The sequence below is a fragment of the Patagioenas fasciata genome, chromosome 10 (assembly GCF_037038585.1).
Source record: "Patagioenas fasciata isolate bPatFas1 chromosome 10, bPatFas1.hap1, whole genome shotgun sequence".
NCBI classification, from domain to species: domain Eukaryota; kingdom Metazoa; phylum Chordata; class Aves; order Columbiformes; family Columbidae; genus Patagioenas; species Patagioenas fasciata.
Window position 1 is genome coordinate 7,725,714 of NC_092529.1, and position 20,537 is coordinate 7,746,250.

At 37.2% G+C, this 20,537-nt stretch overlaps 1 protein-coding gene across 20 annotated transcripts in view; it reads right to left on the minus strand.

Annotated features, from left to right (window-relative positions):
• The window catches only part of ATP2B2 (ATPase plasma membrane Ca2+ transporting 2), a 393,712-nt gene that overhangs the window by 56,229 nt on the left and 316,946 nt on the right, over positions 1-20,537 (minus strand). For all 20 annotated transcript variants that reach the window (XM_071813028.1, XM_065845964.2, XM_071813033.1 and 17 more), the window contains 2 exons: positions 19,238-19,452; positions 17,577-17,819 (listed from right to left, as the gene is read on the minus strand). In XM_071813028.1, the coding sequence (XP_071669129.1) occupies positions 17,577-17,819; positions 19,238-19,452 (458 nt within the window). The remainder of the gene's footprint in view (positions 1-17,576; positions 17,820-19,237; positions 19,453-20,537) is intronic.

The window sequence follows — 20,537 nt, forward strand, 5'->3', positions numbered from 1 at the left end:
GTTTAAATAAATCAGATAAATTTTCATGTCATGACAGGCAGGCAGCTCCTGAAACAAACCAAGAGCTTCATGTTTCTCCGAGCAACAGAGTAATCAAGTTCCCTGCCTGGGTAGTGGTGCTAGGAAAGACAGATTTCTTGGTGCACATCTGATCAAACTCTTTCCATTTTAGATCAAAACCCTCATTTATGCTTTGGCTCGCTCTGCCACTGAAGTCACTCAATCTCAACATTAACTTCAATATGAATGCGATCAAGTGACTAGCAAACAGACACCGGAAACCAATGAAAGACAAAGTTCTTTTCATCAAAGACATACAATCCTAGACAATAGTTAATGTATATGTATGCTTTCACCATGCCCTGATGTGAGCGGATATTGAGAAAATAAAAATCTACACACATTTCATAATATATAAAACTAAATTTTAGGTGTCCTTCTAAAATTATATTTATTCCAACAAAAAGTAGATCACGCTCTCCTTACTGTGGTCTAAAAATAGTCATGTTTTAGTGAACGTCTTTTGAATGTAAATACGTAAGCAAGGGAAAAAAAATACCAGTGAAAAGAAAATGAACAGACATTTCAGAAAGGTTTAAAAATCTAACAAATGGCCACCTCCCTCTAGAGCAGCTGCCGTCCCCATGTTCTCTGTACGTTACATTATAATAAAGCATATGGTGGTGAGAGCTGGCAAGTAGCACTTCCTTCCCTGACTGCTTCAGCTCCCCAGCGACACGCCAAAATGGGTCTCCTTCCAGATTGGTCTTGACAACCCTTTGCAGAAGCTGCTGCCTTTTAAAACTTCCTACTGAGCTGTAGCTAAATTTATTTCTTGCTGAAACCTGCAGTTTATGGCACCTGGAAAACAATTAAAAGGACAGTCTGAAGGGGTTACTTTTGAATAATGAACTAGGAACAGCTTCATTGACTCCTCAGAGAATGAAAACCCTTTGACAACATTCGAGAGAAAGCCTTTGAATTGCGATTTGTAAATAGGAACTGAGTCTTTGTGAATGGCCTGTTTCTCCAGAGCTCAGGGAAAGGTCTTTGCCAGTCACAAAGCAGCTACAAACTGTACGGTCTTCTAGCAGGAGACCGAGCCAAGATTTTCCTCCAATAACAACTTTCCGGTGACCCCTCTATAATGTTTTCAAATGTTTCTTCCAAGTCTTTATATTATTTATGTAATAATAACATTACAATTGTAAGTAAATACTTGCATGTGAACCAAACTGCAGACAGATGTTAAAAAAAAACAGTTGTTACAACTATCATATCAAAATAGGTTTCTAGGCCGAAGTACAGCTGTATTAGTAAGGCTTAAAAATAACCCAAAAGCTAGTATTAACCTAATACTGACTTGGGGTTACAAAAGGAATTTTCAGAACTATTGCACCAGAAAATAATTGACTAATAAACAGGTTAAGAAGGGAGAAAGATAAAACTGTGGGTGTAAGTTAAAAAAGGTGCTTCAACTTTTAAAATTAGATTAGGAAATTATAATGCTTCCATTTCTACCATAACACTTGCTAAACCCCATCTTTCTCATTGCCATTTTTGATGTTAAAAGAAAGGACATGGAAAGAACAAAGTGGTCTTTCCAAATTAAAATGTTAGGATCTCATATACTATCTGAAGTCTTCACTTGTTTTATGTTTTTCTTCTGTGTTCTACAGATGAAACTACTCCATTAGAACAATGATGATTGTAAATATACCCATTTTACTGAGATAAAAAAATCTAACTTGGTTGTACTGTTTTATCCATATTGAGTGTTCTATTTCGACTCCATTCACAACAGGCAAACAGAGGAATATAAACTTTTAAAATTAATTAGCGAAAATTTTCTGTTCTATATTATAAAAAAGAGAAAACGGACTAGGATGTGCAGGAATTTTCTCTGTGTATTTAAACATTATATATGCAAAATTTAAAACAACTGAGACAGATTAATGCTGTTTGAAACATGATATTTTTATTTTTTAATTCCCAATACTGTAAAAAAGGAGAATTACTCAAAACTGTAGTACTATCAAATTCAGATATATTCCCCCATTGTATAATTTGAGTCAATGGTTTAACAGAAGGCATCTAAAACAAGATTAAAACATACTAAGTTTATAATCAAATGTATCAGCTTTTTTGTAGATTCATGTTTACTCAACTGACTTCAAGCTAAACCAAGACAGACTTAATAATGACTTCTTATCTTAGAGAAAAACATAAAAATTAAAGGACTTATTTTTAGCCAAGGATTAAGAATCTAAACCTTTGGCGACTAAATAAAGTTTGAAATTATAAAATGGGAAATTATTTCAAAAGATGTGCTCAAAATAAGAGCAGTAACACCAGACATCAGCTCTTCCAGGGTTCGTTTATGATTTCTCTGGGATCTTGTTCCCACAGATCCTTCACCCCAGCTGTAATCTGGATTCTGATGCCAAACACCAGAGACAAATTTGCCTTATCTTCTCTTTTGTTCTTTACTGTTTGCTCTTAGAGTATTTATTGTTGTGTAGCCATATCGCCTCCTGCATTACTACACACGAATGCAATAGGAACTTTCTTAAAGCTCATCTGGAAATAGGCTGGTTTTGATATGCAGAGATTCTCTTACAGAACAGATTTTTCACTTTCATTTCCTGTTTAGAAAGCTTACTTAATAATCTTATCTGACTTTCTCCAGTCAATACTGTGGAACTTTCCTTTGGTTTTATTGACCTTCTGCCCAGGTTATACTTTCCACATTATCTCAGTATCACAGCGCCCTGCTGGCTTTCCTCAGTCATTATACATGACTATACATGACTAATTAACCAAACGCCAAACATTTTATTAGAATTCTTGAAAAGTCTTTTTCTAGATTAAAACGAAAACAAAATTGTGTCTGAAAAAATAAATTTCGCTACAAATACCTGGCATCAGCTCTGTACTGTTAAAATGTTATTAATTGACTTTCTCAAGGTCTTTATTTAGGAATCAAAATTACTTTTTATATCTTGTGCAGATTCTGGTCTTTGCCACCCTTGGGGACACATCTAGAATAGTATTATTGGTTTGACTGATGCGGAAGATCACAATTTGCCCTCAGACTGTTTTTAAGTAGTTTATTTTCATGTTAATGATTAATAAGTTGTCTCTGTCTTACACAGAGCACAGAAAGCAACATACTTTCCAATAATATACATGCTTTTATAACTCACAATCATCACTGCAAGGTACAACACTGTTGAAATACAGTTCAAGTCAGAAGTCAGTTTGAATTGGGGCCAGCATAAGGGATTGAAAAAGAACAGTTAACAACTTGGGCCTGCTGCATAATCATTTTGGCATCACAAGAGACAGACTGTGCTGACCTCACGTACCATTCACAGCTCACTCACTGGATTTAAAGCCCAGCATTTAAAAGTTTAAAGGTTTGATTTTTTAAAAAAATCATTCTTATGTACACTGTTGAGTAGACTAACATAGGTCTTCCCATTCACTTATACTATGCCTGTTCATCAGAAAGTAAAATTTATCTCCTTTTTACCCTCAGAGGATTAAAAAACTTCATACACTACACTGATACAGATTTCTTCCTTCATTTCAAGCTCAAGCAAAACATTTCAATTCCAAAGAACCGGAGCTCTGTATCCCTTAAAGATGCTGAGCTTCTAAATTCCTGACTTTGATCAGTTTGCTCCATAATGCATCATTTTTTGGTTCCCATGATTACACATTCATCATTTCAGAGCCCTATTGTACATACAGTTGGAGTTTGGCTCTAAACCAGATAACAAAAAATGTTTGAGAACCCTTTAATATATGTTGTACATGCTCTGGTAACAAAGACTGGCCATGTTTTCTAAATACAACAGGATTTGTATTTCACGTGGTTTAAATGGTGTTACACAGCACTGTACAGAAGCCAGAAAAATACTGTAGGGCAGTGTGTAATATGTTTTGAGGAACGCTAAAACAGCGCCTCCAAAATAAAAAAGTTATGGGCTTAAACAAGAAATTAGACTGTGAAGGGTTTCTGACAGAGAGGAGACTCGTGGAAAAAAATAAGACATTCACCACTAATGGTATAATATCTAATATACTGGGCTCGGGGATTATCACTAACAAGTTGTGTAGGAAAAAGAATCAGGCAGGAAGAATCAAACAGAAGGTAGTAGGAGAAGGGAAAAGTGTTTTCAGTAAATTCTCCATTTATTACCAAGTCTCTCCCTATTTCTTTAAACACTGCCTACATGATACAGACACGCATCTCCATCACAGGCAGGAGGACGTGGAGAGTTTGAATCCAAAACCAGTGGAAGGAACAGGATTAAGAGAAATAAAATGCTTTTACATGGATGTGTATTGGTAATCAAGCATGCCAGCAGTATTCCTTAGCATGAAAAAGACTAAAACAAAGGAGAGTGTAGAGAGGGAAAGAATAAATGGATCACATGAACAAATACCTGAAATGTCACCATCGCTGACCTGTATGGATGTGTCCCCCATATTTCTATTTTGAAAAGACTGGAACAGGGTACACAACAGGTAATTCCTTTTCCTTCTCATTATCCACAAATCCCTAATATCAATATCCACAGCTGCTCCATTTCTTGGGCACCAGCAGCCACCATCATAAGTCTAGCGAAATCAAGGTAATTTATTCTAAATCCTGACTGACAGGCACTGATTTGTTAGCCAGCCTGATGCACATTCCAGATCTAGACAACCTAAACCAAAAGTACTTGAAACATGTTTCAGCACTCACAAGAGAAAATCTGAAAGCTGAAATCAGAAAAATAAACAACATTGTTTAATAATAAAGTTACCCATTGGAAAGCTGTTACGTCCTACCAGTGGCCAGTGAGGCTGCGCGCTCCCCCAACCAGCCTCCGTCCAGCCCCTCGTTCCCATCTGTTGGATGCAGGCAGCAGCCTCACGTCATTTAGACTTCTATGCCACAGTAAAACTGTAGTCTCAAAGTACATTTATATTGCATGTCTAGCCTGAGTCAGGACCCCAATTTGCTGGCAGTTCAAACTGTTAAAGCCATAAGATAACCTTCACATCCCTCATGGTTACAGATTGCCCAGGACATCCTGCTGAGCCCAATGACGCCATCTCAGCAAGAAACGAGTAGCAATGAAAAAACAGTTGAACAGCGTTCCCTGTCACCCGTCAGACACGTGTGGCACCCTCCTGCTGACACTGAATTTTTGACCATGTATAGGCTGTAAAAAACAATATAGTTGTACAGCCAGAAAGACAGAATTATTTAGGCGCAACTGGCATAACTAGACCTACCACAATAGTTGGAGGACAGTCAAATCCAGGCTTCCTACAAAAGATTAGCTCTGATGCAGGAGAATTATTTAATTTTTAGGAGAATAATTATTTAATAATTTTTCTGCTATCTAAAGACAGACTTGAAAATGATGCATCAATCTATTTAATTAACACAGTGCTGTGGTATCATCTAATTCTGATTGCTAGCACTTCAGATGGTACAAAATGGTTTATTTCGACCATTTCTTGTTTCCTCAAATAATAACAAGGCAATAATCATATAAAAAGGGTCCAGCTGTAATTATGTGAGGCATCAGTGTGACACTTCCTATCAACACAGCAAAGCTCAGAGATCAGCAGTGATGTGGCTGAGTGAATACGGACTCACGCTTGTTTCAGCTCACATAACAGGAACAAGTGAAAAATGATACTATCCATAAATTCCCCCAAGAGTGATTATGAAAGAAGATGAAATCGTGCATGAAGAACAGACTGAAATGCTGGTGTGACAGTCTCAACTCCCTCTCTCACTGACTTGCCTATTTTTACATTCAAAGAAAGCTAAACTTTGCCCCTCAATTTTAATAGCAAATAATTAAATTACCTTTTTTGTTTGAAGGACAAATTTATCTTTGATTCAGTTGAATAACGAAAGGATAAGGCCAAAAAATACTACCACAAACATGAAAACACTTTTTTCTTCTCACTAGCTAAAGGCAAAAGACAGATACCACAGTTTTGCATGTTTTTCACAGAATTAGAGTAGTTGAGGCTGGTAGGCCCCAGTCTCCCCCTTTTGGGAGCCCATCTAAGCCCAATGCCACTGTCGAAGTAGGTGCCACTACAACAGGTCACCCAGGGCTGGTGTCCAGTGGGATTTCAATACCTCTAGGGATGGAGACTCCACAATCTCTCTGGGCAACCTGTGCCAGTCTTTGCCCACCCTCACAGCTTTTCCATCTTTAAACAGAATTTTCTTTGTTTGTTGGCTCTCTTTCACTGGGCACCACTGAGAAGAGTCTGGCTCCATCGTCCTTATTCCCTTACACCAAGTATTCATACACATGGATAATGTCCCCCGAGCCCTCTCCATGCTGAACAGTCCCAGTTTTCACAATCTCCAACTTGCACGTCCAGCATTCAGCCACATCATCCACATCTTAATGATGTGCAACAGTTTTGGCTGTCCGTACTGATCACTGGGATACACCATCGGCGATTGGCTTCCAGCTGGACTTTGGTATCACGGTCCCCAGGGACCAGCACTTCATGCAGGTTTCCCTCTACTTCACTGCACACTTTTCTGGTCCATACATCATCTGTTCTTTTATTCGCTCTCAAGAACAGAGGATGCAAGTTAAAAATGCAGGCAAAACTTTTATATTGTCTGTGCATAAATTTTCAGACATGCAAAATGTTGACACATATGAGCAATTTGCACTATTCATACGAGAATATTACTAGATATAAAGAACTTGTTAGAACTAATTAGAACAAAAATTGCTAATTCCTTGAGCTTCACAACCAGAAAAAAGTAGGATAGCTATAGCAGAAGCAATATTTGAGGTAGTTAACAAAGCTAAATTTAACTACATTTATCTATGTAATTAATTAAATCGGTCCCAGAGCAGGATTTCTGATTAGGAAAACATTAACTGATCTTAAAAAAAAATATTAATAATACCTTCTCATAAAGTCCAGCACATGTGAATACACAATACTTATTCTAAGGAACCAAACATTGGCAAGTATATTATACATTACAGTTCATTAACAACTCTGTCAAAAGATGTACCACATGGGTTATTTGTTTTCATCTCTCTAATTTTGACCTTTTCCTTCTTGTAATAAATAAGTCTACATTTCAAGATTAAAATAATTAAAATAGAAGGTTGGATGTATTTTAATTTAAAAAATGAAAATAATTTGGAAAAAGATCTCTTGAATCCAAAAGACAATAATTCATGGCTGAGTTTAAAGAGAGATACATTAATACACCACATTACAGTGCAAAGAATGAACTCTGCCTTGTTAGGACACTACTGGTTTAATCACAGTTATGATTAGGATACTCCAGCCTTAGTGTTTCCAGATGAGATTAAACTCAATTTTACAGACACAGATTTTTCTCCAGATTTTCCCCAGATGTTATTCATCTGTATTTAGCGACTTTCCTATTGGTACTGATCAAAATCATTCATATGTTCCATAAGAACATATTACTTATTGAATAATTTGGTTCTCTAATTTTGAAAATTACATATTTCTTTTCCAAATTTGGACACTAGACCCCCTCCACTCTTGTGGTTTTGTACGGTCCCATTCACAGCGAAATGGCGAACTTCAGATTTATATCAGTGCATGGCAGCTTTGTTTAAGTGCAAGAACAACTGTTGACAAGTAACCTATGTAATCAGAATAATTAGACACAGCAATTGTTATTAACTTCAATTAACAACCAATTTACTTTAAATATAGACTTAGTACAAAGTTTCAGTTCAAGCTAGTTAAAAAGAAAACAGCAAGAGCATGTTTTTCCCTATTACCAATATCATTAGAACACAGATCAGAGTGACAAATGTGCCATTTCTAAACCAAATTGATTAAAAACAGATTAACAGATTTTATAAGTTTCTGATAATTTGTTCCATATATTTGGCAAATCTTGTTGTATTTTCAGGAACTAAATCTGAACATTTTTATTTAAGTGCAAAAGAGAAACTGCACTTAATTGCACAGTTGTAATTGGTACCTCCATAATTACAACCAAACATCTGCTACCTTGATTTTAGATCTACTAGACTGAGGTTTTACTGCATTCTGATATTCTGGCTTCCCAAGTGTTGCAGACGGAAAAACCACAGACAGAAGACAAACTGTGTAACGTTGAGCTCATCAGACATCTGCAGTTTAAAAAGTCTATTTCCAAATTAGAATCAATGCTAAGGATTTACATGCTTTTGCCAACACTAAAGGCATTAATACATCTGCTTTAGGGCTGAGGAAATAAAGCTACATTTTCTTTAGTTATAGCAGTGATCTAACGAGCAAGTGTACATGTGGAAAATGTCCTTTGAGCCACCCTAGTACCTGCTTTAGTCATCTCAGCAGTTGCCTCCCTAGCAGCTCAAGACTTTCTCTCACCAAGGTTGCCCGTGAAAACTGTATTCAATGTTTATGAACATATCACCATCAAAACTCCAGTTACATAATCTTGCTCACTTTAAATTAACTAGTTAACTCTCTTAATCGAAATTAATCACATTTTTAAAAGCATCTCCACTAGTAGCCTGAAGTGCATCTCACACATGCTTCCTACTACCCATTGTACATGAATTTCAGCCATAAAGTTGCAAAACGCACACCATCTAGCCCGTTATTTAAATATACCGACTGTCATTTTAATTTGCATAACCTTCTCTATGCTTTTCACTAATTAGAACTGGAAATATTTTTGTGCACTGTAGACATTACATCAGCATTTTGGGCTAATGAATTGGAAAAAAAATGAAAACAAAACAACCAACCAAAAAACCACAACAACCCCAACAACAAAAAAACAACGCACAGAAAAACCCCACAAAACAAAAACCTAATCTCTAAAAACCACCAACACAAAACACACACAGTGCCAGTGTGTGAAAAATGTGGACTGTGATAATGGTCATACTGTACAATAATTTAATCATAACATTACAAAGCAGAAAATGCACGCCCTTTGGATACACACATTGAAAGCTTGAATTTCAACAAAAGAAACAGTCTTTACAGGTAGTTATCTGCGCATACAGTCTTCATTTGCAACGAAACTTATCGATATTTTGGATTTTCTACTTTTTGACTAAATAAATCTCGGATAGGAAAATTAAATATACAGAAAGACCAAACCAAAGTGAAAAATCAGTCTTAATACACACTGCCTTTCTGGTTGGAGCACAATTATAAACAATTTGTATAGTTAAGGAGCTAAATGCAGTACGAGCATAGCAAACCTAGCCACACAACACATAAAAGGAAGGGTTTTTTCACTTGACTTAAGCTACTGATTATAGCCCATCATATTAATAATTATAGATCTTCTCTGTTAATAGTACTAATTTCCAGAGAAAGGAAAAGGGTTCTTTAAACATCCATTTCTAAATGAGTCTACACCCACTAAGCAGCTATTTCACTTACCATACAAAATGTACTCCTCTTTACATCTATATTAACACATAACAGCTGAAATTACTTTTAATTTGGTTTTGGTTAGTTAGGCATTGTTTTTTTTTTTTTTTTTGATAGGCAAATGCATGAGCTCAAGTGTATCTAATATGTTATAGCAATGCTTATCTAATATTTTCTCAGAGGGATTTTTTTGCATGATTGATGGGGTAATGTTTGAGATGCATTATAAATTCAGTCCTCTGGCCAGTCCCTTTCCTTGCCAGGATGCTGAGAACGATGCCTGTGCTGGGCAGAAGAGCAGACTCTTGAAACTGCAGCCAATTTTTATCTGATTATTCATTCAGAAGGAAACGGAATTGATGGAGAGGTCGAACATACTGTCCTTTACAGGAAAATTCTCCCAGAAATACTTGCTTCTCAACTCTTCCACATCTCTAGCCCTACTAAACCAGCACTGAGCACCGTCAGCCCTTCTCTGGAGTGAAGGCAGATGTAAGGTAACTTCGTTCTCTGCTCACTTGAATGTAGAAACCTCAGAAAAATAACAATGGCATAAGAAATATGCAGTGGAACTTCTTAATATGTTCAATACTTTCCATATTATGAGTAATGAGCTACATCTACTGCCCAACACCCATTGGCAATTCCAGTGTCTCCATGAGGACTTGCCAGCAGTCAGCTGTACTCCTGCTGCTATGTGTGTGTGCACTTACACACCTGAGGCAGGTTTGCAGTAGTCCTAAATTTTTAAAACTTCCTTCTAGAAGCTTCATTCTTCCATGCAAGGTGTCTGCCAAAATAGGTCTGTCGTTTCTTCAATGATGCTGAGGAGCAGCGTAGTTCTGACTGCGTTACAACACTCTCACAACCTTTCCTTTGAAAACTTGCCGTTTCCCTGCTAGACTCCAGCTGGGAAAAGGATTTTGTGTAACGGATGCCTTCTGCCCATCAAAGTCACACGGCCCTGAGAAATCAGATCTATCAAAGCCATATGCCTTTGAGAAGTCAGTACCCTTTGCGGTTTGCTCTGGGTCTGTGGTTCCAGTTCTGCAGAGCCCCATTCATTCTGGAGATGTCTCCAGGATATCTGGCACCATCTCTGAAGGCAGAAAGGCCACTGTTTTTGGACACCTTCCCATTCATTTGTAAATAACACAGAAATACGACTGATTGGAATGCAGAGGAGCCAGGAGCTTCATGTACAAGTAGGGAAAACTGGAAGCTTGAAAGAAAAATTAGTAGAGGGGGGCAACCTGCAGAACAAAGCAGGAGCTGCAGTTTGCAGCATAGGTTTTACTGGTTATTTAATACCAACTTTCTAGGACTAGCTGTGACTAAAAGAAAAATAGTATTTTGCTTACATTAATAGAAATATAATAAATCTTTTTAAGTGCAATTTCATTCGCAAAGAACAGCAATGCCAAGTTGATTTGTAAAGTAACTCCTGCGCATTTATTGCTCTGGAATTAGCAAGATGTTTTCACTCCTATACTTTACTGTTGATCCATTGTATTTCAGGTACCGTACCAGCTGACTTTTTTGGGGTTGGTTTCTGTTTTGGTTGTTTGGTTTGTGTTTTGGTTTAGTTCGTTTTGTCTGAGTTCTGAGAGTAGAAAGAAAACTTACTAAAAGCTATATAGTAAATAATACATATTTATGTAACATATATCTGAAAGAAAATTAATGCCATATTTTGTTACGAGGTAGTTCACCCACTGCATTGTTTTCTAATAAGCTTGTTTGTGACTCTTCCTTTGATCATAAAACCGCTACCGTTTTCTATAAATTATTGCATTTGAATTATTATCTGCCTGTTCCTGATGATAGAGAGTACAAAGAAAACCTCCACTAAAACAGACGTGCCTGAAGTGATTTACACCCTCAAGTAAAAAAAATAAAAGCTCCCATCAGGAAAACATGTTTCCTGAAAATACCCCCCACCAAGTGTTAACAGTAAATTCTAACCAGCACATCAGTCAGATCCAAATGTGATGACTTCAGCTCAGTAGGGTACCACAGGCATGAAAAGTGGTACATATTAAAATGATCAGTTGTGCCAACATATTTTATCAAAAACCAAACAAAAACCTAAAACTGATCAGACAGCAATAAGCAATATTTCTATAACTAGATGAAAACACCTTGGAATACCTTGCAGGAAACCCTGGTTTTTAAAGGCTGCTTTCGTCAACAGGCCTATTTGGAAATAGCTGGCAGTTATTTCTATAAGTGAATCATCTTATGCCAGTACAAGATCAGTGGAAAATAAGAACATGAAAGTAAGATAATAACATAAAAGAAAATCCTATGCAAGGTAACAGGAAAAACATTCTTGCACCACAGCAAGTAAAAAATCTAATTTATTCATTTTCATACAAGCAAGCAGAAAAAATAAGGCGCTAATGTGGTAAGTGATATTATAGTAACAAAAAGCTTCCAAGTGACTGTCAGTCCCACTTATAATCTTGCAGTGATTATTTATTCCAACAGGAATAAACGGGATCTGCAATTACCAAACTGCAAAGGCAAAGAAGGGCAGTATGAAGGAGGATTTTATTGCCCTGTTTTCTGTCACATGAAGAAAGAAAATAAAGAAATATCATTTATCTTGATCGTAAACGTTCAGATAGTATGGGAATCATTTTCCTGTTACATTCTACAGTGCAGGATTATTTTATTTATCCATCTTCTTGTCCTTTGTTTGTTGCTGAGGCAGAGCGGTCACCCCTCTGACAGAAAAGGAGATGAGGAACAAAGACGACGAGCTGTCAGGAGCTGCAGTACTGTTGCCAAGTTCATTTACAATTACAGCTCACTGCGCAATGAGAACTTCAGCAAAAGAACTCGTGCTATCTGAGGACATTTATCTCACTTTGTCTACCTACTGCCGTGTTGTGGGGAAACCTACCTTACCTCTGACAATCTGCCCACTCGTGAAGACACTTCCAGAGGGTTTAATGATGTCAGGAGGAGATTTACAGGACAGCCTTGGTCTGATCTCTGCTCCCTGATCCCTCTTTGCTCAGGTAAATCCGCCCCACAGCCATAGCAGCTTTCTGGGCAGCTCATCCCATTCAACCCCTCACATACAACTCTCAAAAAAGGAGACTTTATTAAAACCAAGCTTTTTGCTGGCAAGAGAAAGCCCCTGCACCCCAAGGGCAGAAAGCCCATGACTGGGACAACATGTCCGATGCCTGACACACACAACTAGTCTTTTCTAAACACAGTCATTTCAATTATTAACTCCATAGCTAATTTAGTGAGAAAAGCTACATTTGTACCTCTTATTATATAAATCTTCAATGCCAAGCAATGTATGCGGATCATTATTCTCTGCTAATTACCGTTCCTAGAAGCAGAGACAATTAACTACATAATCTATTATCTCTAATAATTATTATTTACACATTAAACAATATGGACGCTATAGGTTGATTTTTCCTGCCTAGTTTATTATCAGAAAATGCTTACCAAGGACTTTAGGAAAATGCTTTAAAGAAAACGTTGTTGGGGATTTTTTAGTGATGATTCCCTTGCTTATATATAGAAAGATCCTTTGGCCTGCAGTGCCTGCTCCCATTGATAACATGTATCTATATTATTCAGTTGCATAACACTAGGAAAAATATGGAAAATGACATAAACATAGAAATTTATCTATAAGTGTAATCATTTTGCCTATGAAGGAAACACTCTTACAAAGTATACTGGTTTTTAGAAATCAGTTCAATCAGTTTTTTTAATTTTATTTTAAATGGCTCTAATGTACCATTTAGCGGGAGATTCAGAAATGCTCCAGATAATATTTTAATGCTGTCAACTGAGCACTTTAAAAACAAGGGCATACACAATTTTCACAAATTTCCACTACCAAACTAACGTGCTGAAAGCGGTCAATAAAAGACTGACAGGACTACCCTCAAGTTACTGCTAAGACAGCCTTCCTGACCTCCTGTCGTACTCGACTGGAAGATGCCACCTTGAAAATAACACATTGATTTTCTGCAAAGCAGATTTTTTTTCTGTGTTTCTCCTCATATCAATATATTTAGTAACTTATTGTACCCTGGGGATTGCAGAGCACAAACTGTAAAACCTGGAGCAGAGCTTCATGAGTTCATACAAACACACTTATTATTTTTCAGACAGTGAAAAACATTAGTATCTTCGAATTTCTGCACCAGTTCACCAACCTGCCAGCTGAGGATTCTCCTCTCAGTACCTTTTTCCGTGACATTTTATGGCTGGTTTTAAGTACACTAGAAGATTTTGCCATTCCAACAGGGACGGTGCAGGAAGACAATTCAAACCTGTTGCTCTTCCTCTCGCCTCCCTCATCCAAAACCAGATGACACTCACGGCAAGCGAGTCCAGTGTCATTTCATGGGCTAAGTTGCAAAAATGCAAAGTTCTCAGTGTTTACTGATTTCCAGGAGTATTATATAAGGATAAAACATTCCACAGACCTATCCTTAAATAAAATGGCTGTCAAATAGCATCACTCCTCCTCCCCATCCTTCTCAACCGCAAAATATAAATTACTGAAATCGTGACACATTATCTAAAGGAAAATGCCAGAAGAAAGAAAGATGAGGTCACAAACCAACCAACCAAGCAACCAACCAACCACAAGAATAAAACACAAAAAAACCCCAACCAACCAACAAAAAAACCGAAACAAACAAACAAGCCAAACCATATTTTAGGCCAAGCTATTTACTTGGGCTGTCATTATCCTTACTAATGTTTTGTTACCACTTTGGGCCCCATTCCTGTCCTCATTTTTTGTGTATTTGTTTCTTGTTTGTTGGTTGGTTTGGTTTTGCTTTGGTTTTTTTCGTGGTGGTTTTTTGTTTGTTTGCTGTTTGGTCGGTTGGTTTGGTTTTCAGGTATCTATTTTAACTTGGAACACTCTTAGCAGCAATGGGTGAATTTATATGGATAAAATAGGAGATGACCTGAACCTTCATGCGCAGTAAAAACAAATGCTAATTTTATCTGTATTTTAACACAAAGAGCTTGAGAATGGTTTTTAAGAAAACGGTAACTGAGAGTAAAAATATCTTTCCAATTCGGAACACCAAAATAACTAAAAATGTAGTTTGTAGGCTAAAAGCTATTTTCTCATGGTTCTTCTTTGAATAAAGAAGAGAATTCTAGTGACGCCCGATAGCAGTTTCATTTAGCATGACTGCCCTTGGCAGACAGCTGCAATAAAGTAAAGACTCTTTTGTTGCTGCCTCAGGAAATATAAATTCTGATGATTTTCTGTTGATAATCTCATCTATTGGGTTTTGAGCTGTGTGTACGAAGTGAAATAACCAATCTTTCCTGAACAGTGGAAGGGAGTGAATGTTTTGCACTTTTCTGTGACACCTCTGTGTTTTTTCCTTTAAGATCTTCAATTAAAGGATGCCGCTACATTGCGCCACGTACTGTGCAATGATACTCCAGATTGGGAGAACTGAAAACAGTCCTCCTGATGCAGATCCAGATATTCACCTAATACTAATAAGTAGCTTTTTTGCTCCCTGGGCATCTCTCAAGTACCAAATGAAATGCCGGTGCGAGATCCTAACAATAATGGGTTCAGCTGGGTCTTTTCCACCGGTGGTGAAAATTACTCAACTAAATACTAATTGTGATCTCTTCTTAATAAGAAGACATTATACCCATCGACCTAGCATGTCATCAATGCCCCCTGACAGTTTTCAGGAAATTAGGAGAAACAGAAATACTTTTCTAATTAAAACTGAATTTATGCAAGCGAGAGCTCAATAGAAGAGTCCAAATCACTAGTTATGGTATTTGGAGGCTCTATTTCATTATTGCTCCATGATATTAAAAATCAATGAACTTCTGCTCCAAGTACAATCAAAGTATTCCCAAAACACAAGTTTTGTTTCTGGAGTGAGAGACGCTTTGCAGTCCTCATCACAGCTCACAGGCAAAATGCACAAAGCCTCATTTTTACCTCCATGTGTGAACGCTCTCTAAAAGACGAATACTGGAAAAGCAACATTTTCTGGAGAACAGCTTCACATAAATAGCGCAAAAGCTGCATGAAAGCTGCTCTGAAGCTAACGGAATGCAAATCAGCTCACCCAGTAACTTAATCCTTGGGAAGCATTAAAAAGAACTATATTTAATGATGCCATTGTTCAGTTGGAATAATTTGTGTTTAATTTCTCAGGGAAATTAAAATCCTTTATCCCAAGCAGTGATATTATTTTCTTTTTATATTTTTATCAATGGTTCAATTGCCCCTTAATCAAAAGACAATGCAAGGGGGAATATTTCTCATTTAGCAGAGCATCTTGACTAATTTTATGGTCCCATATGTGATCACTCTGAACAGAAGTTCATACAAAGTGCAATTTACAGCACACGCATAACTAGATGACTAAAAATAGAATATGTAAAATTCAATCTTAGCGACATAACACTTATATGCCCTTTGGGTTTGAGCTGATACTCAGAATTTGATTAAATATGCTCTAAGAATGAGTGCACAAGCGTGCATTCAGTATTAGCAGCCAGAAAAATAATTCTGTATACTTCATCCTGAAAACAACTCCCTTATGTATTCTTTGCTGTATTTATTTATGATGTAAAATGAATTAGGGCTATGGAACAACACCTTGTATCTTAAACTTTAGCTTAAAGTTGTTAAAAACAATTAATAAAATGAACTCCTCTGGTACTGGAGTTGATATTCTCATGGGGTCTATATGGCAAGGCTTGATCTTATCATGCTGTTCTAATAGCTAAAAAATAATCTTTCATTTTGCACAGATAAGAGAATGGACGGTATGGAAGTGAAACAGAAACACTTTGTCACCAGGTTTGATCTCAAGCACTGCGAATGAACAGAATATGAGACAAATGAAGAACGTGTGGCAGCGAGTCCTGCTCTGGCAGTCACACGGGACCGACCTACCAACCCAACAATACCACTTATACAAACACACATTTATATAGCTACCTAGTCTCCTTTGTCCTAATTTGTCTCTATCACCTTGTCTTAATCCCAGCCTGTGTGTTGAGGATGAGTTCGGTTCTTTTTCTACACAAGGAAGTACCTAACCTTACTTAGGCTGTACCAATATTAAAACAACCAGCAATCAAATGTTACACTGATTTGAGAAAGCACGATCTACCCAGCAATATTTTTGCAAATTTACAAATATGCAAATCAGATTCCAAAAAGCCACTGCACAAAATGCCCACACGGAGCTATTACACAGCATTTGCACTGAACCACCTGAGAACTGCAGGCTCACCTTTCCCTTGTGTTAACCTGCTTGGGTTTGGCCCAGACAGACCATAGGGAAAGGACAGAACAAGATTCAGGATTCAGCTGGGAACTGGTGTTGCTGGCTGGATTTACATAGCAGGAATTAAAGGAAATACATGCTCCAGCACTCAGTAGTATTTCACCAATTGTTTTCTGTGATCGCATTTTAAAAGACTATTTTTAAAACAAATGTGAGCTGCATTTAAGGCTATTACACAGCTCAGCATAGAGCTATAAAAAGGACAATACATAAATTCATAAACGAAAAAAACGTATTTGTTCTGCAGTATTAAGATAAAGCTTGACCTTTCAAAGTACAATCTATCAGAACTGCAAACGTTTTTGGCCTCTTAATTAGCTCTGTACAGAAGAATCTAATGCCGCGAGCATTTGCAGACTGAATAAAATACTTCTGGATGTAATTCATTTGGAACCAGGATGAATAAAGGTAATTAACCTCACAGATTTAACCAATCCAATTTGTCCTATTTGAGAATTAATTGGAAGTTCTTAGACACACAAAAAATAATTGTACATATATGAAATCTCAGTGAAAACTAGCCGTGCTAGCAAATTTACCTGCACCAAAGCTGGGCTATCCCAACCTAACAACAGCAGGAACTTTTTAAATGTAGCATGGTCTTGGACTTAACCCTATCCGTAAAAGAAAAAGATAAAATACATAGTTTTTACCACACCTGTTCTCATTTTGAGGACCTCAACAGCATTTAATGCTTCATAATCAACAGCCGGATGTTAAGGAAGTAACGTTGCTTAAAAAAATTACAACTCCTTTCGCTACTTTTCATTTCATTGACAGAAGAAGCCTACTTACCAGGATTTTTGTAGTATAAGCACTGTTGATAGCAATTGCATTAACCAGCAAGTCAAGGGTTTTGGCGGGTACAGAGTCTGGGTCGGGGATCTCTTTGTAGTGGACGTCCCCAACGTAGGCCTGGACGACCGTCATCCGGTTGGTTGTCAGCGTCCCCGTTTTGTCGGAGCAGATGGCTGTGGCGTTACCCATCGTTTCACAAGCGTCTAAGTGGCGGACCAGATTGTTATCCTTCATCATTTTCTGAGGAAAGGCAAAATAAAAAAGAAACTTCAAGGTTTGCTTTGACAGATTTTTAGCATCAGATATCAAAAGCAAAAAAAGCATGAACTTAGTCTTGTTCATGAAACATAATGCTCCCAAAACTAGGACTTTGATCGGGGCAAATAACACAGGCTCTAGTTACAGACAACGAAACAGTGACTATCCCTGAAATAATTTTGCCTTTGATAAACCAGCATAGTCCCATCTCTTTTTTCTCTATGTATACATTTTAACGAATAGCTAAAAGTGCAGAGATTAGCTAAAACTGGACATAACAGGATTTTTTAAAACAGTATAATTATAGCAAAAATTAGACTTTATTTTAATACTGTTTCCAATGCCAGGATGTTACCTTGCAGCACGCAGAGGGAATATACATTTTGGAAAAGAAAGAAACTAACAAACAAAAAAACCCCTCAAACCACCCTCCCTAGCCCCCCCAAAAAAATCATTGTAGAGTGCTCAGGTCCACAGTGCATATTTTTCACAAGATGCACAGTCATCCTGGAAATACATATTATCCTGGTATACGTGTTTTCAATATTAAAAAATCCTGTGCCCAATGGGCCGACCCTTCGTGTTGGACACCTGACGCTCCCAGGGCACCGTCTCAGCGGCTGCACACAGAGCTGTACTGCGGTTTGATACTGCACGTATGCATACAGCATCATGTGCTGCACGTGTCGGATGAAGGACATCAGGAGAATGGGAAAATATTTACAAAGCAGCTATAGTCTTTATTAGCAAAATCTCACATTTGAGATGCATCCTCTTCTCCTAATAATAGTCATATTTGGCTACATATAAATCAGCCTATTCCTTCCTAATGTTCATATGTTAATTTGTTTACATACTAAATAGAAATGAACTTTACAAAATCTTCATCTAAGATTCCCAGATGTTAAAATAAGGCCTATCTGACTAAATTGCTAAAACAATCTGAGAAAACTCCTAGATACATAATGGAGTAATCCACAGGTCCAGGATTTTAATCCTTTTTAATTTCCTAATGGAACCATTTACACTTACTACAAAAAAATGCACCTGCATTTAAGAAAAGCACATGAAAGCTCCAGTGAAACTCTTATTTTTTTTGAAAAGTGTTACTGAATACTTCAAATCCTCATTGAAACTGTGCAAGAAAATTTGAAGACAAAGTTATTCCATATCAAAAGACTGAACTATTCTTGTAGTAAATTCTGTTCAATAAATTCCTGGTAACCTTGCAAACTAAGTAGGTATTTCTACTGTTTGATATTCCTGCACTATGCAGTTTTAAATATATGTATTAGAATACACATGTATTTATGTCAGGAATACTATCAACATAAAGCAAAGTTTCCCTTGAAAGAAATGTCACTCATTTTTCTCCCATAATTATTTTTAACGTTCCTTACCTTTACGGAATAAGCCAGAGAAATAGTGACAGCAAGTGGAAGTCCCTCAGGAACAGCAACCACCAGTACAGTAACACCGATAATGAAGAATTTAACAAAATACTGAACGTAGACGGGAGTGCACTCAGGCAACCACTGTTTCTTGTTGACCACAAACGTGTCAATGGCAAAATATAGTACCAAAATTATTACAGTGATGGCAGACATCACCAAACCTGAAAACAGAAATAATCAATTACTATAAAACAATACACAATTAAAAGTACATGCAATTAAAAATCTACATTTGGATTTCATATGGATTTTTTAAAAATTCTAAATGACATGTTTCGCCAGTACCAATAACGATGACAGTGATAAATTTTAAGATGTAGAAAAAACACTACTATAATACCTTTACAACAGCCATACATTTCAGTGAATAAGCAAACACTGAATTCTACAGAACAGCTGAATCACACTGCATTTATTTTTTAAGCACCATCTTACTGCTGCCTTTAAAACTTCTCGGTCAGTTGAGTTCGACAGGAGTTCTGCTGCTGCTGAGGCTCCGTTTTTTTCAGGTCAGTGCATTACTTTGCCTGGTAGAACGTTTATCTGTCCTTTTAAATTCCACCTTTTAAAAATTACTAGTTTATCCATACTCAAACATTCATCTTTCTTTTACATAAGCTTATCTTAAGAGGCTTGAGAGAAAAGGAGTCTCCTGTAGTTTATGTTGCTGTAGAAAATATTTTAGAAAAGCCCTACTGATGTGTCTGGCTGAATACAATGGGACAACAGCACTGAACAGTTTTTAACTCCTTTTCTTGATAATGTGATCCGTGCTAGCGTTTCCAAGGTCCCCCTTTTCAAAGGGACATATGCAAACAGTGCATATTTTTATGTGGAGAGGCTCAAAAGACAGAGAGACTGGCAATACAGCACAGGAGATGCTAATAAATATTTCCCAGAATTCACAATAGATCCCAGGGACTTAATGTGCTCTCCCAGCGACACAGACTTTGCGAGGATGGCATTCCTCCTCCACAGCCTGGTTCCTGGATTTGAGTATACAAATAAGAACTCCATTCCAACATCTGTTTTGCCTTGCTATGATTACTGCTCTTTGGCAGGTTCCTATGAAGCAGTTAAGCCTGCATTTCAGAACAAATTAATTTTTCTCTCATGAGATCATACGGTATAAGGAGAAGGCTGTGAATTTCACATGTTGACTGAAGTTATTAAAAAAATGCTGAAGGATGCTAAGGTTGACAGGAAACAGATGAGTCTGGAAGTTCACTAAATGCCAGAGGATAAG